The following is a 26,129-nucleotide window of genomic DNA, read 5'->3' as shown; positions in this document are numbered from 1 at the left end:
TTTTGATTACATGAAGCTCATTGTCTTCTAGATTCCTTAGGAAGCACTTTTGGTACAATACACTGAATTATTGTACATTGAAAAATTCCAGATATTAAATTATTTAGTCATATTACTTCTATTAAATGTGATACATATGTGTTTTATTTTCTCCTGACATGAAGAATGATCATTAAGTTCTCATGATAGTCTCATTATTTCTCTCATAAACCAAACATATAATTTCTTTTCTTTTTTTTTTAATTGCAGCAACTTACAGGAATATATCTTGCTGTTGGCTATTCTGATTCAATATTCTTAGGTACATAGAACAGTCTCTCATTATATATTTTCAAGTTTTTTTTTTAATTTAGGGAAGTTTCCTCAATTATAGTTTTTAATATTTTTCTCCTGTTTAAGTTTTCAAATAACTGCAATTGTCCAACTTGTCATTTCTTTGCTTATCTTTAATATTTATCACTTTCTCTTGAATACTGTTTTTCTCTCTTTTTTACAAAAAATGTTTTTTTTATTTACTTTTTGTTGAGAAAGCGAGTGTGAGTGAGAGAGGGCCAGATAGAGTGAGAAAGAGAATTACAAGCAGGCTCCACACTGTCAGCACAGAGCACAACACGGGGTTTGATCTCACAAACCTTGAGATCATGACCTGAGCTGAAATCAAGAGTCTGATGTCTAACTGACTGAGCCATCCTGACACCCCCTTCTTTTCTTTTTAATATCTAACTTTTATTCTATCCACATTGCATTTCTTGATATCAATAGTTAGTTGTGTTTATTTTTTTCTGTTTCTTCTATTTTAGTTTTCTTGTCTATGTTGTATATTTTGTACAACACTTGGATCTTGATACTTTTCTTCACCATTTTTTTTTAATTTGGTTTTTTGAACTTGTAGAGAGAGACAGTTCAGATATTTTCTTCTAATATCAAGAGTTCCTGCTTCAATTTTTATAAAGTGGTAAAAAAATAGAGTGTCTTGTTTTCAGATATTTTCTGATTCAGTAGTGATTTCCACTGGGTCCCAATGGGAAACAGGAAACTCCTTTATTATTTTTCAAGATTGTTTTGTCTATTTGGAGTCCCTTGTAATTCCATAAAAGTTGAAAGATTGAATTTTCTACTTTTGTGGAAAAGGCTGTTGGAACTTTGATGAGAATTGCATTAAATCTATAGATTACTTTGGGTTGTATTGACATCTTAACAATATTAAGTCTACCTATCTACAAGCATGGTATGTCTTTCTATTTTTTTAATGTCTTTTAAAATTTCTTTCAGCAATGTTTTGTAGTTTTCAGAATGTAACTTCTCACCTCCTTGGTTAGATTTATTCTTAAGTATGGAAGTCTTTTCATTGCAATTGTGGACAGAATTACTTTCCTGACTTCCTTTGTAATTGCTAGTGAACAGAAACCCAACTTATTTTATATATTGATCTTGTATTATGAAACTTTGCTGAATTATTTTGCTAACTCTGGTATCTTGTGGGTTTCTTGGGTTTTCTACACCTGCATGCTGGAGTTCAGCTCCAGCAGGTCCAGGGCTCCCTGAAGGATGGACGGTGTCTGTGAAAGGGAGTGAGAGAGCCTTGGCTTCTTTCTGATCAGCAGGCAGGCGTCCCTGCACTGACCAGAGAGTCAGCTTTATTTATTGAAAAACTGCATGGGGTACAAAACCGAAGTGGCAATTGCCTTAGACAATGATTTTGGATGACAAATTCTTTGGTATGTAAAAACTTCCCAGAATATAGATTGGTAGAAGACTCATGCATAACCTTTATCAATAGTGATTGAAGTACTTGACTAGATGCTTATCACTTGGGAAAGGAAGGGATCTTTAGCCTTCAAATACAAGGCAATGTTTTTAGCATAGCAAAGGCAAGAGTTAGTTCTTTGTGAGCAGGGGTCAGTAGCCTGTTTTCCAGGGGAAGAAAAACAGGTTTTCTGAGGAAACGTCATATTTGCTCCTATAATCACAAAAGAAGAAACTCCTATAACAAGTTTTTTCACAAGGTATAATTCATGTTTATTTAACATAAGAATGCAAGTCACTCCTGAGATCAGTGAGTCAGGAGCTTTGAGTGTCAGTGCTCAAGCAGAAATTGAGTGGAGGTTGAATGGGTGTAGATGCAAGTCACCATCTGAAGGTGGGAGGCCTTGCAAACCTGCTTTACTTCAGAAATGGCTCCCAGCACCTCCAATCATGTCAAATGCAAGGATGCTTGGGTGGCTCAGTCAGTTGAGTGACTCTTAATTTCAGCTCAGGTCATGATCTCACAGTTTGCGAGTTTGAGTCCCACATCCAGCTCTCCACTGACAGTGTGTGTGTGTGTCCTGCTAGGGATTCTTTCCCCATCTCTCTATCTCTGTGTCCTTCTACCACTTGTGCGTGCTCTCTTTCTCAATCTCACAATAAATAAACATTAAAAAAAGATCACGTAAGTTGAAATTCATGATAGCTTTGTATCTTTCTTTCCAATATGGATGGACTTTTCTTATCTGGTAGGTCTACCTAGAACTTCTAGTATAACGTTAATTATTAGATGTGAAGCAACATCCTTACCTTGTCCCTGATCTATTTTTGTTTTATTTGTAATGGCTAATTTGCATAATGCATTAATGTTAATGTTGTTTGGATTTGTCTTAGTCTTCTCTCAAAATAAACACGAAACTATAGACTGTTAAATAACAAACATGTATTTGTCACAAGTCTGAAGTCGAGAAAGTCCAAGATCAAGGTTTAGCAGATTTTCTATTTGGTGACAGCCTGCTTCCTGGTTCACAGACAACCATCTCTTTGTTGTGCCCTCACTGGCAAAAAGGGCAAAGGAGCTGTCTGAGGTCTCTTTTATAAGAGTGCCATCCCACTCATGAGGGATCTACCCTCATGACCTACTCACTTCTCCAGAGCTCACTTCCTCATGCAGTCACTTTGATCATTATGTTTTCAGCATATAAGTTTTGGGGGAACACAAACAGCCAGTCTATAACAGGGTTTAAAAAATATTTATATGCACATATCATTAAGAGATGGAAACTTGTACCCACTATGTATATTCAGTTTGGTGTTACTGGGATTATGGCAAAAGTCTACACTTCTTTAGAAGGGTAAAGAAAGGGAAACTGATCAACCCTATCTGTCGGGGATCACATAAAGCATCATAGAAGTGACTGAGTTGGAAATTCAAAGCGAGAAAAGTGTTTGATAAGCAGGTATGAGCAGAAAACTTCAGGAGCTTGTTCTAGGAAAAGAGATCTAACAAAAGCTCCAGAAGGCTTATATGGCTTGTTGCTATAGGATAACTTTCAGTAGTTGAAGTTGGCCTGGATTGTAGGGTTAAAGGAGACACTCTGTGAAGATGACTAGAAAGATACAATGTGCTACTGAGAAATTTGGATTTTTATCTTAGAGGAAATGGGAAAAAGATAAAGGTGTTTGAGGTTGTCCATTCTGGATAGAATGGAGGTGAGACTCTACAAATGTTAGTTGACTAATAATTATAATATCATGTGACGGAAACCTGTGGGGAAACTAAGCACACTTTGCAATGAGTGCCTGGTGTTTTTATAATCTCACAAGTCAAAGGCCAAAAAATACCAAGCCAAAGTATTGTGTAAAAAAACCCCATACCTTTTTTTCATTTAATGAGTAAAACAAGGCAGACCCAAAATAATGCTGTTGACACTCTGTAAAGGAAGACCCACAGCCATTGAATCTGGGAGAAGATGGTATTAGTTTTATTCCTTCTTCGTGTTGTGCATCAGATATGTTCTCCTTCCATACTGAACAGTGGTGACCCAAGGGACATGGAAATTGTGAAAGTTAGAGATCTTTAGAAATCTAAGGCTAGTGGTGCGTGCGTGGCTCAGTCAGTTAAGCACCAACGTTCATGAGTTGGAGCCCCGCATCGGGCTCTGTGCAGACAGCTCAGAGCCTGGAGCCTGCTTCAGATTCTGTGTCTTCTTCTCTTTCTGCCCCTCCCCAGCTCAGACTCTGTCTCTCTCTCTCTCTCTCTCAAAAACAAATAAACATTAAAATAAATTAAAAAATAAAAGAAATCTAGGACTAAGGGACTGCCAAGAAATAAATTTTTTCTTTGTTTGCACCCGTCTCTCTAGCTCTTCATATGAGTTTAACATTTTACTACAGTGAGAGATCTAAAGTCCTCCTATAACCTCACTACATAAATCTGGGTCTTCTTGGAGGATCCCATACTCTTAAGTTGCCTTATTCCTTTGATATCAGCAATAATAAAATAATACTGATAATTTTACACAGGTAATTTTTCTTGATTGCTTACTATGTGTTAGGCAAGCTGCTGTGATCAAAGGAATTCAGGCATTACATCAGATACTTCTGCTCATCTTTCCAAATATGAGAAAAAACCATGTCAGCCACATGATACTTGACTTTTGAAAGATTCCAGACACCTTCTCTATACTTCTTGGCATACATTACTTTGACTATATTTCCTAACTACTTTGGTTAGGGCCTTCATGTTCACACAGCTACAGCAAACATTTAGCCTGGTACATTATTTCTCTTTCTTCCCACTCCCATTGTGTGTGTGTGTGTGGGGGGGGGGCATGTATGTGGGGGAGAGGGGGGTTGGAGACAGATGTGATGTGAAGGCAGAAACTTTGTTTATCTTAACCTTAACTCTTTTCTTCTCTCAATGTTTGTCATCAATGACCACTCCTGATTTTAGTTTTCAAACTTCATTGTTGGTGAATTTGAGATTTCCCCCTTCTCATTATCCTTAAGCATTAGTCAGTCAATTTATTTGTTTATACATTAATTTATTAAAAATATATATTTAGCAATGAATTTGATCAAAGAGTTATAGAATTAGGGTAAGTCTGTTAGTACCAGTTTGTCCAGGACATTTCCAGTTTATGTGCATTATTAATAGTGAAAGCACTTTTCATAGTGTTGTAGTTTGAAAATAAAATAATATTAGTAATTATGTCTGGAGGATTCAGGGAAGATTGCAATGAAAATGAAGAAAAATAAAAATGTTAGTATTAAAATTTAGGAGAGACTTTGAAGTTAATACTTATGCTTTCAAGAGGTCCAATATATAGTTATATTAGATCCCTGATTGAATTGATTTCTATCACTAAAAATTACTTTCTTGAAGTACCAATCTCTGGTAATGAACTGAAGAATTGTGGGCTTATTGATTTGTGACTGTTTTTTGATTTCCTAGGGCTTGACCTATCAGACAGAAAATCTCCAGTTCCTTACATCTCTAAAGAATATTGAAATGATCAGCTTTATGGACAGGGGCTTCTCAGGCTGTCTTAGGTTGCAGCAACCGTAAGTCCAATATTTGCACTTGAAGTTGCCTGCCACGCTAGGCCTCTTGGTGTAGATTGATTTTAAAGATATACCAGTTAACCTAAAACAAAGTCACCATACAATCATTTAAAAATTATTTCCCGAGATACTTCTACTGAGCCTTGCTGTACTTCAGACTCTTATAGCTCCAGCTTGATGAATAAATTCATGTGGAAAAGTCCCCACACCCCTTATCTGTTAGCTCAAATTTCGGTCCAGCACATTAAGGAGGGTCTAGTAACAGAGTTAGTAATCCATGCTAGTTGTATGGGCCTAGAATTTGATGAAATATTAGCTAGTTTTTTTTTTTTAAACAGTAACAGAGTTAGTAATCCATGCTAGTTGTATGGGCCTAGATTTTGATGAAATATTAGCTAGTTTTTTTTTTAAACAGTAATAGAGTAATCCATGCTAGTTGTATGGGCCTAGATTTTGATGAAATATTAGCTAGTTTTTTTAAGCGTCTTCTACAAAATGCTGTAACAAACCAACCACAAGAGCTCTCCTCCAGACTCTGATTTGTACCTATGTTACTTTACTTTAGGATGTTGACAGGGTGAAGAAACACTGTAGGAGTTGAGTGAGTTGTCTATATTGCTTCATAATAATGAAGGCGTGAACTGATGTTTTATAATTTCTATCTCAGAATCTGTATTTCTCAGCACTGTGAAGAGACTGGAGAAAGGGATACTATGGGGTTCAGAGCTCTCTGTCTGGGGCTGTGTTGTGTTCTCCTCGCCTCTCATATTTATATCAATGTTCCAGGCAATGTTGAAGAATACTGGAAGGTAATGGCCTTAGAAATGGGTGTGAAAACTTTTAAATTTATGGTAAGATTAACATTTTTTTTCTTCTTGATATTAGAATGATTTGTTAACTAAAATTCAGTACTTAGGAACTTTTTAGTAATTACTGGTTTTGAAATAGCCATTGCTTCTTTGTTTGTTAGAATAATTCATTTAAATAAAATTAAGTAAATAAAACTCAGTACATCTCCATTCACACAAACAGAGTAAGATAGAATTCTTAAGTCTAAGAAGTTTATATTTAAATGTAAAGATTGTGTATATTGTGGTTTTCTTGATAGGAAAAGCTTTGAAGTTTACTTGATACCTTATGTTTGAGTTATATTTGATATATTTGAGTTGTCGGTTATATTTTACTGATATATACCACCCATAAACATTACTGACATTTGTACCTGTCTGATGTTAATTTAGGGCTCTATTTCCATGGTGTCTACTGCTTATCTTTAACTCTTAATTTCTAGATTTCAAGAGATTGTCTGACTTGAAATATGCAGGGTTGATTATGAATTCAAGCAAAAATAGGTGTTGGTAAGGGGGAGATATAGTTAGAAGAGCATTTTTGAGCCTTAACAATACACAGACTTTCAGTAATGTACACCTCCATGCATCCCCACTACCTGAGTTTACAGAGGGGGAGAAGTTCAGAAAAGCTCATGCAGCTAGAAAGTGACTACTTCAGAATTTGAATCCAGGAATGCCTCATTTCAAAACTCATACTCTTTCTGCCAAACCAAGTGTCTCCCAGAAAGGTTGTTTGAGACAGAAAAAATGAGAAGCTGAAAGGAGAAGACAATATCAGGAGCAAATGATGAGAGAGGAGAGAATAATCTACAGTGTAAGGAGAGGCTGTCCTGAGATACTTAGTACAGGAGACAGCAGTTCTGTGAAAACACAACCATCTTCTCTCTGCGTCTGCTAAGTCCTGGTATTTCTGTGTCTGATCACTTCTAGAGTCTTACCTTCACCACTGCCTCTTTCTCCAATGCCCTTACTCCTTGATTTAACATGACATGCAAGAAGATGTGGGTAAGCAAGTGCCAACCCCATAGTCTTTCCTTTTGTCAGCTACAGATTATTCTCACCATTGTCCATCTATAATGAAATAATGGACTTTATACATTTCACATTGAATAAGAATTGTTCTGTATTTTAAAAAGATGATAAGAAGAGCACCCATGTATTTACTCTAAAGAGTATTCTAGTAAAATTAACAGTCATTGGCTATTCTAAAAAACAAACAATTTTAGTCTTGTCAGTACTGAACTTTGTAACTCATAGTTGAGAAAGTAGCAAGAAAAATTAATTCTTTATCATATGAAATGGAGGTGAAAATTAAAGTTTTTGAGGAAGTCACCTTGATAAATAAAATGCATTGCTGTGGAGTGTCCTATGGTGACTTGGAAGGCTGAGTTTGGTAGAAGAAAACATGTCTAACCTTCTAAATCTTCCTCCATTGTGTATTTTTATCCGATGAAATGAGGATATGAATCATAAATAGTTTCTGGGATTGCTCTGAGAATTATAGATTATATATGGTAGACAAGCATAAAATAATCTCTAGAGTGATACTTTTGTTATTCAAAAAATACTTACTCTGCTCAAAAACAGAAAATGTCTGAGAAATGAGAAAAAAAAGGCAATTTGCAACATATCTTTTAAAATTCACTTCACTAGGGGAGCCTGGGTGGCTCAGTTGGTTAAGTGTCTGACTTCAGCTCAGGTCATGATCTCATGGTTGTGGGTTTGAGCCCCGTGTCGGGCTCTGTGCTGACTCACAGCTAGCTCAGAGCCTGGAGCCTGTCTTGGGGTTCTGTCTCTCTCTCTCTCTCTCTCTCTCTCTCTCTCTCTCTCTCTCTCTCTCACCCTCCACTGCTCATGTTGTCTCTCTGTCTCTCTCAAAAATAAATAAAACATTTAAAAATATTCTTTAAAAATAATAAATTATAAAAATCACTTCTCTAAATGAAAAATTAGCTTAATTTATCCATTTACCAAAGCCTTGCTTTAAAGGACACTCTACCTGATTATATTCAATTAGCATGAAATTACTTAAGAATTTTTAGTAGTAGAGAATACTTACTTAAGGATAGATTTATTAAATACGTACGTGTGCTCAGCACTCTGCTATGTACAGTAAAAGTTCTAACTCACTTAAATCCTACAACAGCCCACTGAGGATTTGTTGTTACTATTATTATTATTATCACAATTGTATAGATAAAAAATTGAAGTAGAGAGTCATTTGCTTCCTGTTGTATTCTCATTACGTGCTGGTATAAGTAGCTGATTTGGAAAAATGTATGCAGATTTGGCTTTGACCTTTACTGGCTGCAACCTAGAGTTTCTGCATGATTCCTCATTGTTCAGGCATAGGGATTAGACATTCTTTAAGATCCTGTAGTACCATAAACTCTTTGAAGTAATTGTGGGAATGTACTATTGGCCACGTATTTTTAGGGTATTTTTTCTTTTGAGTAAACTGTCCAGTGACATGTCACAAATTTCATAGGAAAGTTTTCAGAAATAGCAGGGAGAGCTTTTTTTTCAGTGATATCAAATATGGGATTTAGGGACTAGAGATTGGGGGGCAAAGGACAGTGATTTATTTTGGAGTTGAAAACAGGGTATTAAACAAAAACAAAAATGAACTATTGGTACCTCATCAAAATTAGAAGCTTCTGCACATTGAAGAAAATAATCAGCAAAAATAAAAGGCAGCCTACAGAATGGAAAAAGATTTTTGGAAATGACATATCAGACAAAAGGTTAATATCAAAAATCTATAAAGAATGTATCAAACTCAACACCCAAAAAACAAATAATCTAGGGAAGAAATGGACAGAAGACATGAACAGAGACTTTCCCAAAGGTCACATCCATATGGCTAACAGACACAACATCGCTCATCATCAGGGAAATACAAATCAAAACCACAATAAGATATCACCTCACCCCTGTCAGAATAGCTAAAACTAACAACTAAGGAAATAGCAGGTGTTGGCAAGGAGGCAGAGAAGGGGGAAGCCTTTTGCACTGTTGGGAAGAATGCATACTGGTGCAGCTACCATAGAAAACAGTGTAGAGGTTCCTCAAAAATTAAAAATAGAGCTACCCTACAATTCAGCAATTGCCCTACTAGGCATTTATCCAAAGGATACAAAAGTACTGATTTGATGGGGCACATGGACTCCAGTGTTTATAGCAGCATCATTAAGAATAGCCTAATTATGTAAAGAGCCCAAATGTTCTCAGCTGATGAGTAGATAAAGAAAATTCAATATATATATACATACATATACATATACATATTGGTATATATACACACAAACACACACAGGCACATACACACAATGGATTACTACTCAATGATGAAAAAGAATAAAATCTTGCCATTTGCAACAATGTGGATGGAGATTTACGCTAAGCAAAATAAGTCAGGCAGAGAGGGACTAATACCATATGATTTCACTCATGGGGAATTTAAGAAACAAAAAAGATATACATAGGGGAAGAAAAGGAAAAATAAGATAAAAGAGAGGGAGACAAACCATAAAAGACTCTTAAATACAGAGAACAGACTGAGAGTTGTCTGATGGGAGGGGGTGGAGGAATGAGCTAAATGGGTGATATGCACTAAGGAGGGCACTTGTTGCAATGACCACTGGGTAATATATGTAACTGATGAGTCACTAGGTTCTATTCCTGAAACCAATACTTCACTGGATGTTAACTAAATTGGATTAAAACATAAATTAAAAACATTATTTAAAAGAGATAACCAGGGCATTAAATAATTAGTGTGAGCAGAAGACAAGATTTAAAATTTTGGATTAAGTAGAATGAACAATAAAGAAGAAAAATAGGAAACCATGCATACAAAATTAAAAGAAAAGAAAAGAAAAAATAAAAGAAAATATGTTATAATATCTGGATATTTTCAGGTAAGAATTTACAATTATAGGATAACTGCCAATAAATTGCCAGCTTTTGAATGACACAGTTACTAATCAAAATACTGGATACTTGAAATTTTCAAAGGCAAAAAGGTTATGGTATAAGGTCTATACAGTACTATTTGGAAATAAATATTACAAATATTGTATTTCTGCACATGTTGTTTATGTTTTATTTTCTCTTTATATGCATTTAGTGTTTTTTAAAGATGAAAAATTTTGTTCTGTTTTCATAGGGTACGTGCCTTGAAAACATAGGTATTATGACACTTGAAGAGTTTATTTCCGTGATACTCACACTGGACTATACACAGCCACTCTCAGATGAGTATGTCACAGTGACCGATACAGCATTTGTTGATACTTCAGTACGTTTGTACTTGCCAAAGAGAAAGTCAGAAATCCCAAGACCGGCTGTCATCTATATTCACGGAGGTGGTTTTAGCTTTGGAAGTTTCAGTAAGTTCATCATATAAGGAGAAAACTATAACTGGCTCTTTGTTTTTTATATAAGAATTACTTAATATTAATATACATACTTACATGTATAATAGGGATAAGTATAGATCTAAATATTAGATATATAATAGACATAGATATATGTTTAGTGAAAAATATGCATATCATTATTTCTGTTTTTGTTTGGTTTGGGGATGTGAAATGGTACAACCACTATGGAAAACTAGGTGGTGGTTTCTCAAAAAATGAAAAATAGAATTACGACGCGATCCAGCAATTCCGTCTCAGGATATATACCCAAAAGAATCGAAAGCAGGGTCACCCACGTTCATAGCAGCATTAGTCGCAACAGCCAAAAGGTGGACGCAACCCAACTGTTCATAGACAATGAATGGATAAACAAAATGTGGTATAAAACCACAAGGGAATATTATCTGGTCTTAAAGGGGAAGGAAATTCGGACACATAACGAACCTTCAGGACATTATGCTAAGTGAAGAGGCCGGTCACAAACGGATGATTACTGCACGGCTCTAATTATATGAGGTACCTAGCTGAGTTCTAAGAGGCGGAAAGTAGCATGGGGGTTGCCAAAGCCCGGAGGAAGGCGGTCATGCGGGGTTACTGTGCAGTGGGTACAGAGCTCCCTTTTGCAAGGTGAAAAGAGTTCTGCGATGGGTGGCAGTGACGGTGTCACAGCCACGTCAATGTGCCTTATGCCACTGAATTTTATACTTAAAAATAGCACAAGATGGCAAATTTCATGTTATGTGCATTATGCCAGTCATTAGGATGGTTGGAATACTCTTCTTCCTTTACAACATACATTATAAGGTATTATTTTTTAAAGACTTTTTTAAGTTCATTTATTTATTTTTGAGAGAGAGAGAGAGAGACAAAAGTATGTGCATGTGTGCAAGAGGGGCAGAGAGAGAGAGAGGGAAAGAGAGAGAATCTCAAGCAGGCCTCACATTGCCAATACAGAGTCTGATGCAGGGATCAAACTCATTAAACTGTGAGGTCGTATCTTGAACCATAACCCAGAGTCAGATGCTCAATCGACTAAGCCATCCCTATATATTAGAAGATATATAATAAGATAGATTAAATACCAATGTGGGCTCATTTGTCCCTAACGAGATGTCATTTTCTTAAGTTTATACATTTATTTTGAGAGAGAGATAGTAGGAGCATGGGAGGGGCAGAGAGAGAGAATCCTAAGCAGAGATTCAGTTTTGTCAGTGCAAAACCTGGCACAGGGCTCAATTTCACCAACTGTGAAATCATGACCTGATCTGAAATTAAGAGTCAGACGCTTAACCAAATGAGCCACCCAGGTGCACCTCTAAAGAGCTGTATTAATACCATTAAAGTTCTTATAAGGTCTATGAAACATCCAAGTATCCATATACACATTACCGGGACTTCAGTGAGCACAAGACAAATGCTCACAGATGGAAAAATATCACTTTGTTTGAAAAATACTTAGAAGTCTTCCTGACTGTTAGGTTCATATCCCCCTCATAGATCAATGTAATGACTATGATTAGTAATTTCTAAAAATATGCAAATTATTATTTAGGACACACATTCCAATGTTCTTGCTCAGCTGAATTCCAGTTCTGTGTTTTTCCTGTGTCTTGACTTTATATTTGCATATTCCTTATAGATCTGTCAGAACCTATATAAATTAACTAGAAAAGATTCATATACCTTCTATTTTTTGACAAATCAGGACATAGACACTGAAAGTATTTTCTGGGGTTTTTACATTTCAGTTTTCTTTCTTTGTTTCTTAAGCTTTTTTTTTCTTCTTTAAAACTTGATAAAGTTGCTTTGAGAACTAAGAAATATAAGATCTTTATTTAGAGATTTTTTTTATGTGCAACTGTGGCTGTTATTTTTCAGCCTCTATCCTAATATCTTCTTGTTTCTACTTGGGTTCTACGAGTGATATAAATTCAATGATTGGACATAGAAGACAGAAAAACATGAGCCAACATTGTTATATCAGCAAATCTTGTGAGAGTTAGGACAGCTGGAGATAAAGATTGAGAAATGAAAAACTTAAATTGACTTTTGCTGTAAGATAAATAAAAAGTATTAGAAGATAAAAATGAAGACAGGTTTGAAATATATTGTTGAGGGGCTTTCACTGTGGGGATCGGGGACCTCTTATGTCTTGTACATTTTGGTGTTCATCTGCCCATTGCCTTTTCTTGCATATTATCAACTAAATCTTTAGTGAAAACATATTTTTTCTACCTAAAGGACAATTGATTTACTTTTCAGTTTTCATAGTAGTCATAGCCAGTATTTAACTACATTTTAATATGAAGTTTTGTTAATGTGCAAGAGACATCTTGGAATAGCTTCTCTAAATTTCTAGGATCTTGTGGTAAATAAAGTAGTAGCAGATGCCACAGAGTTGCCAAAGTTTTGTAGGTGGGGCATTGGAAAATTGGATTTGGAGGTACCCTGGGTGAGAGACGTGTGTGTACTGGGGAGAGAGCTGACAACTTGTGTGCCAAAATGGACATATTCATCTAAGTCCACACTCTGAGTTGACAGAGCCTCTTTCAAAATTAAGTTGCTTTTCTTTAGATTCGGTCTTCAAAACCAAGGTTATTATACCATTTCCTAATGTGGCATATGCAAAGACCATGGAGGTTCAAGGAACCATATTATTCAGTGCTGTGGTTTTACAGAGTCAGTATATCTATTACTTTCTTTCCCACCTGAATTCTGAACCAATTGAAGATTATACACAAAATTCAAATATATGACAGTCAAAACATAACAGTTATTTCAGAAGAAGGCTTTGGAGAAAGTGTATTGAGGTACTGTTATGAGCTAGATTAACTCATCTGTAGTGGCTGGCCCTGCTGACCAACTACACACTTCCTCCCTATGAAACTTACTGCCTGAAGGAGCAAGCAGAGTAAAACCTAATAAGCCACAAAGTGTTCTCAGGAGGGTCATTGTGTACAAGCAGTGGGTACAAATAGAAAAAGCAGAATGGCCTGAGACTGGCTTCTCCTCCTCAAAACACCAATCTGCAGTCATCTTTTTCATCATGATTGAGGATTCATGTGGACCGAGGAGACCATGATTGAGGAGACATTTCTACAAAGTGTGTCAGCCTGATTCTGTTCCCTCTGCGTAGAAATGGAGTGAGGAATTTAGTTTCCTATGTAACACTCAAATAATATTTCTTTCCAAGTTCCTAGCTATAAGCATTTCTGTTGCTGTTTAATTAGAGAGTACTTTGACATTTATTTCTTCATTTCAGAGCAAAAGGCTTTTGACTCCATGAACAGACAAACTGCAAACAAACTCAATGCTGTTGTTGTGGGAGTGGAGTAAGAGAATAATTTTCTTTGGCTACTATAATTTGTGCCTTCACCAAGTAGAGGTTTGATTCCAAGTCAAGTGAGCTACATTGAAAATATAATTTTATAAATGTTTATTTGTGTGTATGTGTGTGTGTGTGTGTGTGTGTGTGTGTGTGAGAGAGAGAGAGAGAGAGAGAGAGAGAGAGAGAGAGAGAGAGAGAGGGAACAAGGAGGATAGGTACAGAGAGAGAAAGGACAGAGGATCTGAAGCAGTCTCTTGGCTGTTAGCAGAGAGCCCAATGTGGGGCTTGTACTCACAAACCTTGAAATCATGACTTGAGCTGATGTCGGACAATTAACAGACTGATCTACCCAGGCATCCCCGTGAAATATAATTTCTAAAAAATTATTTATTTGTCACCATTGCAACATAGACCAAGTCTCAAAAGAGTCTACTATCTCATATTCTTCTGTAATTTTGGAAATCTCTGAGTGATATCCCTGAGTGAGCATTTTTGGAAACACTTTGCTCTAGACAAATAAAACTCAGGTCCCAACTTAGGCCCCAAGTAACATAGCTAGATAGGAGAAAATAAACAAATCCTTACACATTTGGGATGGTAGATTGTATTTAGGTTGGTTATAAAGTGTTTTATTTTATAACACTTCTCATTTGAGTAATGTAGGAGGTAAAGGTTGGGATCAGCTAAGAATTTTCACATTCTCATGAAAAATGATTTTTACCTTCTGGATTTTGCTAGAAAATATCAGAATGTCTCAGGACAGTTCAATATTTTCTTAAACTGGTGCAGTTTATATTTCTAAAGCTGATATCCCCAGGAAAATTTTTTTCCTACCTCTCTTCCCTAGTCCATAGTAACAAAAACATACTTAAAGACTTCTAATCCAATAGTGACAAAGGTTTGGGTTTTATTTTGTTTTGATTTTTAGCTAGGAAGCTATGAAAGTTTAGAGGCAAAACTAAAGTGACAATTTGATCATCTAAATAATGATTGTCAATGTTGTTTTGTTACTTACATAGGCTAGAACTTCCTATTTTCAGGGATACTTCTAATTTATAATATTAGGATATATCATTTTTACCTCCATAGCTAGAATTTATCATTTAAAATATATTTTTATATACTGATATGTCTGTGTCTGGCTTATGTATTTTATCAAATCCTAATGATTTGTATTGTTCTTTGCCCTAAAAAGTCTAAACTACTGCATTTGAAGTAATAGATACTAACACCTTGAGGTGCATATAGCTCATACTTTGTTTAGGATTTTCTAAATATAGTTTATGATAAAATTTTAAGGATCATCTCACTAAAATTTAATGTTAAGTGCAGATATTTACAAATTTTATTTTTCTAAAGAGCAAAAAGAAAAAGTTAGCCCTGATAGATAATAGCCTAATACAACTATTCTCCTTTTTTAAAAAAGTTTATTTACTTTTGAGAGAGAGAGAATTAGGGAGGGGCAGAGAGAGAGGGAGACACAGAATCTGAAGCAGATTCCAGGCTCACAGAGCCTGACACGGGGCTCAAACCCACAAACTGAGAACATGGCCTGAGCCAAATCTCTAAAATCTGCTGCCTTCAAAATCCAGGGTGTTTTTCCAATATATTTTTTTAAATGTTTGGATCAATAGTTGCACTGAGAATATGTGATAAGCTATAGAGTATCTCGAATCCCAAATGCATGTGGATTAAAAATTATGCTTACAATCATAGGGAACCCGTAATATCACCTGGCCCCTCACACACAATGCTAGCCATGGAATGTAGATACAAGATTGAAACCCTTTATATGTTAGTGCAAAACTCAGGTTTGATTTTTTGAGCAATTAAACAATAGAAACTGGTGTGAAATTTCATGTTTGGTATTGAAAAGCTACATGGAAAGAGACAACCATAAATGGTACTTTAAAAAATTGTTTAAATAAATCATTCTTTTTTTAAAGCTATCGACTATCTCCTCAGCACCATTTTCCTACTCACTTTGAAGACAGCTTCACTGCAGTCAAATTTTTTCTTCAAGATAAAATTCTTTCAGAATATGGAGTGGATCCCACCCGAATCTGTATTTCAGGAGACAGTTCTGGGGGCACTTTAGCAGCAGCAGTGGCTCTGCAGGTATGTTGATTTTGTTTTTATTCTGAGAGGTAGAGGTCACATATTTTTCCCTGTTTGTATTTTCCCTATACAAATAACCAGTTATTCCAGCACCATTTGTTGAAAAGACCATCCATTCTCATTGGATTACAGTGATGCTTGAGTCTAAGATCAATTAACCATAAGTATGACTCTTTCTGAATCCTCTTTTCTGTTCCATTGATATGTATGTCTATCCTTATGCCTGATACTCTCTGACTTCAGCTTTGCTCTTTATTCAAAGTTGTTCCTAGTACTCTAGATCTTTTCCATCAAAATATTGGGAGATCCTGTCAATTTCTAAAGACAGAGAGGCTAATTGTATTTTGGTGGGTATTTCATTGAATCTATCGATAGGTGGAGGATTGACATCTTAATAATATTGATATTTCTAATTAAGGCACATGGTATATGTTATATTTTATTTAAGTCCTTTTCAATTTCCTTACTATTGTGCTTCTTCAGTGTAGAAATCTTACATACCCTAAATTTAATCCTGAATTATTTGGGAAAATTTTCATCTAAAAGAATATTTCTCAAGTGTTTCTTTGATAGTATGTAGAAATACATGTGAGTTTCACATTGGCCTTTTACAATCATATCCTTAGAAGATTTATTTATAAATTCTAGTATTTCTTTTAACACTTTCTAGGGTATTCTACACAATCATATCTTCTGCCACTAAAGACAGTTTTAAATCTTCCTTTTTAATCTTTCTGGTTTTCTTTTCTTGATTAGTGCACTAGCTAGGGCTTCCAGGGTGAGATTGAACACAATTGTCTTGCTCTGAATCTTAGAAAATATGATGTTAACTGACAGCTTTGCACAGTTGTCTTTTGTCAGGTTGAGGAAGTTTTTTCTATTTCTAGTTTGCTGATAGTGTTTGCATAAATAGATATTAAATTTACTGAATGTTTTTAATGCATCTCTTGAGATGACAGTGTATTTTTTCTTCTTTACTCTTTTAATGCAGTAAATTATGTCAATTGACTCTCGGATGTAATATTATGCTTGCATTCCAGACTTGAGCCCCACTTGGTTATGATGACTTAAATTTTTATACTTTGCTTATTTACATTTGCTAAAATTAAAGATTTGAGGAATTGATTTATATTTTTTCAAAGTTCCTTGTCAGGTGTATTTTTGTTTGTTTTGTTTTGTTTGTTTGCTTTTTTTGTTTAGAGAATAGTACACATGACTAAGGAGAGAGGGGCGGAGTGAAAGAATCTTTGTCTTTTTTTAAATGTTTATTTATTTATTTTTAGAGAGAATACAAGCAGGGGAGGGGCAGAGAGAGAAAGTTGGAGACAGAGAATCTGAAGCAGGCTCCAGGCTTGAGGCTATCAGCACAGATAACAATATGGAGTCCGATACAGGGCCTGACTGAGAACTCAACATGGAACTCGATCTCAAAAACTATGAGATCATGACCTGAGCCAAATTTGGACGCTTAACCAACAAAGCCACCTAGTTGCCCTGAGAGACAGACACTCTTACCCTATGCTGAATGGGGAGCCCTATACAGGGCTGGATTCCACATACCCAGAATCACAACCTGAGCTGTTGTGACCAACCTTTGTTGGTCAAGCAGAAGATGTGTTTAGGAAAAGAAACTTCTCTTGGGATATACATCTTCATCTCAGGGAAAAAAGTCTTAGTAAATTTGACAGATTAAATAAAAGATTGGCTAACTTCCTCAGGTCTGTAAACTAACAGACCTTTATTAGGAGTGCAAGTTAAGCCTGACATCCATCTGGCTTTGAAATTATTACCTTTCAACATTTGAAAGCTCTCTACCTGATACAGAGTAACAACAAAGTTCCCTTACTCTGGAGTTGCACATGGAAGGTCACTTTGGTAAGTAAGTAAGAAAGTTTTTTTGCTATAGCCTATCAGCAGATACTCAACTATCATCATGTTCAGCTCTTTTTCAACATACTCCTAACATATACCTTCCCCAGCTCATCACTTTGTATTTTCCCCTTGCCATTTGTTCAACTTGCCATGGCTACATTCATCAGGGATCTCCTTAATTCTATATCTAAGGGCATTTTTGTTGTTCTTTTAAATAACTTTTTTTCATCACTTGAAACTCTTTCCAACTTTTGTTTTAAAATTCTCACTCTCCCTGTTCTCATCTTCTCTTCCATTCAACTTTATGAGAGATGAACTCTTGGTCTATATACTCCTTTGAGTGTGGTTTTCCTTAGGGCTCAACCTTTGGTCCTTCTGGCTTTTATCCTACTCTCTGCCTGGTCTCATGGCTTCAGCTCTGAATAATCTGCTGAAGGGTCTTAAAGTTATGCCTCCCACTAAGACCACTGTCACGAGCTCAAAACCCATATATCCAAATAGTTTTCACCACCTGGATACTCCATAAGCTCTAGTAAGCCCTACAGGCAAACCTCCTCTATATTACCCAAAGCAGTTTTGCACCATTACCATATATGATTATCCTATTTGTTACATGTGCATATCCCCAACTGGACTCTAATTATTTTGGAATCTGGGATGATATATTGTTTTAATCTTTATATATCCAAACCCCGATATCATGCCTGTACTCTTGCTATTTTCTTCCTCCACCCTTCAGAATATTCCAGATTTGGATCTTTGCCTCTCTTCAGCCTGTTGTACTTGATTGGCAATTTTCTTTATCTGTCTCCTTGCTTAACAGAGCACAGTATTACAGATAATGTGCAACATGTCTCTGTGGGAAAAATTTAGAGATTAAATAAAGACGCTGGTCCTGCCCACTGCTGAAATGAGCTGTAACTGATTATTCACCTTTGAATCAAGTTGTTTTTGCTACTTGCTGAGAAGAGTTGAGTGGATTCATTCTGTCCTCTTCCTATTTATGCAGTCATTGTTTATTTCTCTTTTTGAATCCTGGTCAAAAATAAATAAGTGCATAGATACTGCATCAGAGAAAGTATGGTGAATAGTGATGTTAGAAAGGTTGGCAGGGGAAAATTATGCCTCTTTTGATTTGATTTAATTTTTTTTTACTAAACTCTAAAAATATCGTGTAGTCATAGAAAAATTTTAATCACATTTGTATTAAAAAGTACTGTTGTTTGACTTATTTCTCTTAGCATAATACTCCTAGCTCTAGCCTGTCATTGCAAATAGCAAGATCTCATTCTTTTTTATGGCTGAGGAACATTCCTTTGAATATATGAGTTCACTCATATGTGGAATTTAAAAATAAAAACAAACCATCATAGGGGGAAAAAAAGAGAGTGGCAAACCAAGAAATGAACTCTTAACTATAGAGAACAAACTGGTGAGTACCAGATGGGTGGTAGGTGGGGGAACTGGTGAAATAAGTGTTGGACATTAAAAAGTCTCAAACACCCCACCTATTAATATGACACATTTGGTCAGTAGATTTTCAACACATGAATTTGGAAGAATATAAACATTCAGACAGCAGGATCCATGTGTGAGTTCTCCAGCTCCTGGTATAATTGGAACATATGTCCTAGGATAAAGCCAAAAGTCTTCTTGTATTGGAATTCTTTCATGGTGGTTCATAGTTCATCCAAACACTCACTGGGTATCTGAGTATTGTTGAAATTGGATGTGGTGCAATATGGAGTTGATCAATAAAAAGGAAAATTAGAAAAGAAATCACAGTTGCTATGAAGCTGTGTGCACCAGGTTATAAATAGTAGATCTGCTAAGTTTGGTGAGAAAGACAGCACTAGTGATGTAGGAACTCCACATATAAGTTAATATTTTACATACATCTGTGTATGATTACATACATTCTATGGATGATAGGCAATGGATAATTGACCATGGATGTACAGAACTGTAAATAACACACATCAAACCAGGGGGCTAGTTGGTAAGGACCTTTGCAAACCAGTGACTGCTGGTTTGAGAGGGGCCATGGATAATGAGCAACTCAATGCAGGAATGCCCTGGGCGGAAGAACCTGCATTCTCTAGGAAAGCATCATTTTTTAAAAGATGGGCTTGGGGAATTTGTGGAATGGGAGAGGACTCTGTAATGCATCAGACTGTGTGGAGCAGGCTTTATGTCAGGAACAAGTATCCATGACAGGCAAATACATGGGCTTCAAAGCAGTTGAGTCAGTAAACTGATGTAGGCATCTTTGGGCAGGGCATACGGTTTTGAGGTGGGTTTTCTCTGACTTTGCTATCAGCCACCCTTCAGTCACCATTCCCAACTAATGGGGGCTAGTTGTGAATAAAGAAATTAATGCAGGAGTGAAAATCATTCTGACCTACATGTAGTTCAAAACTTTTTAGTATGATACAGAAGCCTTTTAGGAACTGGTTTCAAGTTGTTGCCAACTATTTAGACTCGGGAGATCAGTCTTTACTGTGGTGCTAATAAACTACTCTCAGGGTAACAGTGCTATCAGTGGCACGACCTGTAACGTGAAAAACCAGTTAGAAATTCAAATTGCATGGTTTCATAAAAGACGGGCAGAGTGAATAGTTTATATTGGAGAATTCTGTTTTAGATTTCATGAGTTTAGCATAAATGTTATTTAAGTATAAAAGGAAAGTTCAAATACATCATATCCATTGTGTTGTCATTAAAATAATGTTAATTATTGAAAGGGGTTAAAAATAAGAATGGGCTCTTCTGAATGTATTCCATAACCTTCTACTGAGTCACCCAGAATCTTTATTTATTTATTTTTAATTTTTTAGTGTTTTTTAAAATTTATTTTTGAGAGGGAGAGACACAGCTTGAGCAGGGGAGGGCCAGAAAGAGAGGGAGACACAGAATCGAAAGATAGGCTCCAGGCTCTGAGCTAGCTGTCAGCACAGAGCCCGACACGGGGCTCAAACCCACAAACTGCGAGATCATGACCTGAGCTGAAGCTGGACGCTCAACCAACTGAGCCCTCAGGCATCTCCAGAGGTCTTTATTATTATTGAAAAACTGATGATAATAATATTATTGAAAAATAATAATAACATTTACCTGGACAATTCAAGAACAGTTACTAGTGTTTAAACCTCAAGGATACTACAAGCAAGATATGTTCTTTCAACTTTTCTTCACTTCGTATTTTCATTCTTGTTCTTTTGAAGTTATAATATCCTGAGAAAAATGTGTTTTTTGGGGGGTTTATTGTCAAGTTGGTTTCCATATAACACCCAGTATTCATCCCAACATGTGCCCTTCTCCTTGCCCATCAATCCCCTTCCCTATCAGCCCTCAGTTTGTCCTCAGTATTTAAGTGTCTCTCATGGTTTGCCTTTCTCCCTCTCCCCAACTATTTTCCCCTTCCCCTCCCTCATGATCCTCTGTTAAGTTTCTCCTGTTCCACTTATAAGTGAAAACATATGGTGTCTGTCTTTCTTTGTCTGACTTATTTCGCTTAGTATGACACCCTCGAGTTCCATACACATTGCTACAAATGGCCAGATTTCATTCTTTCTCACTGTCATGTAGTATTTTATTGTATATATAAACCACATCTTCTTGATCCGTTTATCAGTTGTTGGGCATTTAGGATATTTCCATGATTTGGCTATTGTTGAAAGTGCCGCTATGAACATTGGGGGTAAATGTGCTCCTATGCATCAGCACTTCTGTATCCCTTGGGTAAACTCCTACCAGTGCTATTGCTGAGTCATAGGGGAGTTCTATTGTTAGTTTTTTGAGGAACCTCCACATTGTTTTCCAGAGCAGCTGCACCAGTTTACATTTCCACCAACAGTGTAGGAGGGGGCCCATTTCTCCACATCCTGGCCAGCATCTATAGTCTCCTGATTTGTTCATTTTAGCCACTCTGGCCAGTGTAAGGTGGTATCTCAGTGTGGTTTTGATTTGTATTTACCTAATGATGAATGACTTTGAGCATCATTTCATGTGTCTGTTGGCCATCTGGATGTCCTCTTTGAAGAAGTGTCTATACATTTCTTCTGCCCATTTCTTCACTGGATTATTTGTTTTTTGGGTGTGGAGTTTGGTGAGTTTCTTATAGATTTTAGATACCAGCCCTTTATCTGATATGTCATTTGCAACTATCTTTTCTCATTCTGTCAGTAGCCTATTAGTTTTCTTGATTGTTTCCTTTGCTGTGCAGAAGCTTTTTATTTTGATGAGGTCCCAATAATTCATTTTTCCTCTTGATTCCCTTGCCTTTGGGGATGTGTAGAGTAGGAGATTGCTGCTGTTGAGGTCAAGGAGGTTGTTTCCTGCTTTCTCCTCTAGGGTGTTGATGGTTTCCTGTCTCACCTTCAGATCCTTCATCCATTTTGAGTTTATTTTTGTGTATGGTGTAAGAGAGTGGTCTAGTTTCATTCTCCTGCATTTTTCTGTCCAGTTCTCACAGCACCATCTGTTAAAGAGGTGTCTTTATTCCATCTGTTAAAGAGGTGTCTTTATTCCATTGGATACTCTTTCCTGCTTTGTCAAAGATTAATTGGCCATACATTTGTAGGTCCAATTCTGCATTCTCTTTTCTATTCCATTGGTCTATGTGTGCCAGAGTCCAGCTCCAGCAGATCCAGGGTACCCTGAAGGATGGATGGTGTCGGCCAAAGGGTGTGGCAGAGCCTTGAGTTTCTTTCTGATCACCAGGCAGGCATCTCTGCTCTGTCTGATTCTCTAGCTTTATTTCTAGTGAAAGACACAAGGAGCAGAAAGAGCAGCGTGTGGTTAGTCAATGATTTCTCATAGATAATTTTTACAATTTTCTAGAACATGGATTCTGCAGATGTTACAATTCTAATCTTAGTAGTAATGATTGCCGTAAATAACTTAGCTATAGGCACTCATGCTATTATATGGAAAGGGCAGGTATTTTTTAAGTGTACATTTTTTCCATAGGATGCATAAGACCAAGATATACAAAACCTCAGGTATAGCCCTCAGAAGGCGACCTTTAATCATGAGGCACAGCATTGTTTAGTATAGGTTAGTTTTTTATAAGTAAGGACCACTAGGCTGTTTACAGCTCTAAGAGAAAGTTTCCCAGAAAAACAGGATCCCCAGGAGACATAATATCTGCTCTCAGAGTCCCAAAGATGAATGATACATTTTTGACATTTATTACAGTAGTGACTTTTGCAACAACATCCAGGCCAAGAAAGTAGTCAGTTACAGTTAATTGCTCAGCTAGGAGGAAAATTATATGTTGCTTGCCTTAGTTGCATTAGGGTACATCCAGTTTACTCATCTTTTCCCTCACCAGGTGCAATCATGCTTCAGGGACAGGGCAGGGGGACAGGCTACTCCTGACACTAATCAGCAAAGCACTCCAAGGTTTGATGCCCAAGCAAAAATGATAGTTACAAGAAGGTAGATATTGGTCATTGCCTGGTGGTGGCAAGAGACTTTGCAAAATTGTGTACCTTCTCCAGGAATTTTCACTCAACTGGTGAGTTCAGGATGGCTCCCAACATATGTGTCTGTTTTTGTGCCAATACCATACTGTCTTGATGATGACAGCTTTGTAGTAGAGGCTAAAGTCTGGGATTGGGATGCTTCCTGTTTTGGTTTTCTTCTTCACTATTACTTTGGCTATTTGGGGTCTTTTGAGGTTCTATACAAATTTTAGGATAATTTATTCTAGCTTTGAGAAGAATGCTTATGCAATTTTGGTTGAGATTGCATTGAATGTGTAGATTGCTTTGGGTAATAATGACATCTTAATAATGTTTATTCTTCTGTTCCATGAGCATGAAATGTTTTTCCATTTCTTTGTGTCTTCTTCAATTTTCTTCATATGTTTCCTATAGTTTTGAGCATGCAGATCTTTTACATCTTTGCTTAGGTTTTATTCCTAGGTATTTTATGGTTTTTTGTGCAATTGTGAATGGGATCGGTTTCTTGATTTCTCTTTTGTTGCTTCATTTTTGGTGTATAAAAATGCAACCAATTTCTGTACATTCATTTTGTACCCTGCAACTTTGCTGAATTCATGAATTGGTTTTAGTAGGCTTCTGGTGGATTTGGTTGAGTTTTCCAGGTAGAGTATCATGTCATCTGCAAAAAGTGAAAGTTTGACTTCGTTTGCCAATTCTGATGACTTTTATTTCCTTTTGTTGTCTGATTGCTGATATTAGGACTTTCAGCACTATATTAAACCATAGTAGTGAGAGTGGACATTTTTGTCATGTTCCTGATCTCAGGGGGAAAGCTCTCCATTTTTCCCCATTAAGGATGATATTAGCTGTGTGCTTCTCATAAATGGTTTTTATGATGCTTAAGTAAGCTCATTCTATCCCGATGTTCTTGAGGGTCTTTATAAAGAAATGATGCTGTATTTTGTCTAGTGCTTTCTCTGCATCTATTGACAGGGTCATATGGTTTTTATCTTTTCTTTTGTTAATGTGATATATTACATTGATAGATTTGCCAATATTGAACCAACCTTGTAACCCAGGAATGAATCCCATTGATCATGGTGGATAATTCTTTTTATGTGATGTTGGATTCAATTTGCTAATATCTTGTTGAGGATTTTTGCATCTGTGTTCATCAAGGATATTGGCCTGTAATTCTCTTTTTTGGTTGGGTCTCTGGTTTGGGAATCAAAGTGATGCTGGCTTCATAGAATGAATCTGGAAGTTTTCCTTCCATTTCTATTTTTTTTTAATAGCTTGAGAATAATGAGTATTAACTCTAATTTAAATGTCTGGTAGAATTCCCAAGAGAAGCCATCTGATCCAGGGCTCCTATTTGTTGGGAAATTTTTGATAGCTGAATCAATTTCTTCACTAATTATGGGTCTGGTCATATTTTCTACCTCTTCCCATTTAAATTTTGGTAGTGCATGTGTGTTTAGGAATTTGCCCATTTCTTCTAGGTTGTCCAGTGTGTTGGCATATAAGTTTTTATAGTATTCCCTGATGATTGCTTGTATTTATAAGGGATTGGTTTAATAAATCCATTTTTATTCATAATTTTTGTCTATTTTGGTGCTCTCCCTTTTCTTTTTGAGAAGCCTGGCTAGAGGTTTATCAGTTTTGTTTATTTTTTCAAAAATCAAACTCTTGGTTTCATTGATCTGTTCAACTGGTTTTTTTTTTTTTTTTGATTCTATATTATTTCTGCCTTGATCTTTATTATTTCTCTTCTTCTGCTGTGTTTGGGGTGTTCTATCTCCTCTGCTTCTTGTTCCTTTAGGTGCACTGTTTTTGTATTAGTGCTTTTTCTAGTTTCTTGAAATAGATCTGGAGTGCAATGTACTTTCCTCTTAGGACTGCCTTTGTTGCATCCAGAGAGTTTGGGGAGTTGTTGTATTTTCATTTTCATTTGTTTCCATATATTTTTTAATTTCTTCTCTAATTGTCTGATGGGCCCATTCATTCTTTAGTAAGATGTTCTTTAACCTCCATATTTTTGGAGGTTTTCTGGACTTTTTCCTGTGGTTGATTTCAAGTTTCATAGCCTTGTGATCTGAAAGTGTACATGGTATGATTTCATGGAATGATCTCATGGTATGATCTTTGTTTATATTTATTGAGGGCTGCTTTATGACCCAGTATGTGATCTACCGTGGTGAATGTGCCATGCGCACTTGAGAAGAAAGTGAAATCCATAGCTTCAGGATGTAGAGTTCTAAATATACCTGTCTATCTGACTATTTTTCTAAATTCTTGGTCAGTTATGTTGCTTATATCTGTTTTGAGCAATTTTTTAGCTGTCACTTCTTTCTGGAATTTCTTTAGAGGAGAGTTCTTCCATTTTGTTATTTTGACTAGCTTTCTGTCTCTTGTAAGTTTTTTTTTTTTGTTTGTTTATTTGGGAAAACCTTTATCTCTCCTTCCATTTTGAAAGACAGGCTTGCTGGGTAGAGGATTCTTGGCTGTAATTTTTTTCTGCTCATCACATTGAAGATTTCCTGCCATTCCTTTCTGGCCTGCCAACTTTCATTAGATAGGTCTGTAACCACTCTGATAGGTTTCCCCTTGTATGTGAGGGCCCTTTTCTCCCTAGGTGCTTTCAGAATTCTCTCTTTATCTTTATATTTTGCCTGTTTCACTATGATATGTCATGCTGAAGGCCGATTCAAATTACATCTTAAGGGGGTTCTTTGTGCCTCTTGAATTTGAATGTCTATTTCTTTTCCCAGATTTG

The 26,129-nt window shown here is 36.3% G+C and overlaps 1 protein-coding gene across 1 annotated transcript in view; it reads left to right on the top strand.

Moving 5' to 3' along the window:
- Positions 1 to 6,026: 6,026 nt before the first annotated feature.
- Positions 6,027 to 26,129, top strand: part of LOC115292836 (arylacetamide deacetylase-like 2) — a 26,486-nt gene continuing 6,383 nt past the window's right edge. The window contains exons 1-4 of the mRNA XM_029940826.1: positions 6,027 to 6,164; positions 10,333 to 10,555; positions 13,848 to 13,917; positions 15,860 to 16,031. Coding sequence (XP_029796686.1) covers positions 6,027 to 6,164; positions 10,333 to 10,555; positions 13,848 to 13,917; positions 15,860 to 16,031 — 603 coding nt within the window. The remainder of the gene's footprint in view (positions 6,165 to 10,332; positions 10,556 to 13,847; positions 13,918 to 15,859; positions 16,032 to 26,129) is intronic.

Source organism: Suricata suricatta, chromosome 5 (genome assembly GCF_006229205.1).
Source record: "Suricata suricatta isolate VVHF042 chromosome 5, meerkat_22Aug2017_6uvM2_HiC, whole genome shotgun sequence".
Lineage (NCBI taxonomy): Eukaryota > Metazoa > Chordata > Mammalia > Carnivora > Herpestidae > Suricata > Suricata suricatta.
Note: the sequence above shows the minus strand (reverse complement) of the source record. Positions and strands in the feature narration are given on the sequence as shown.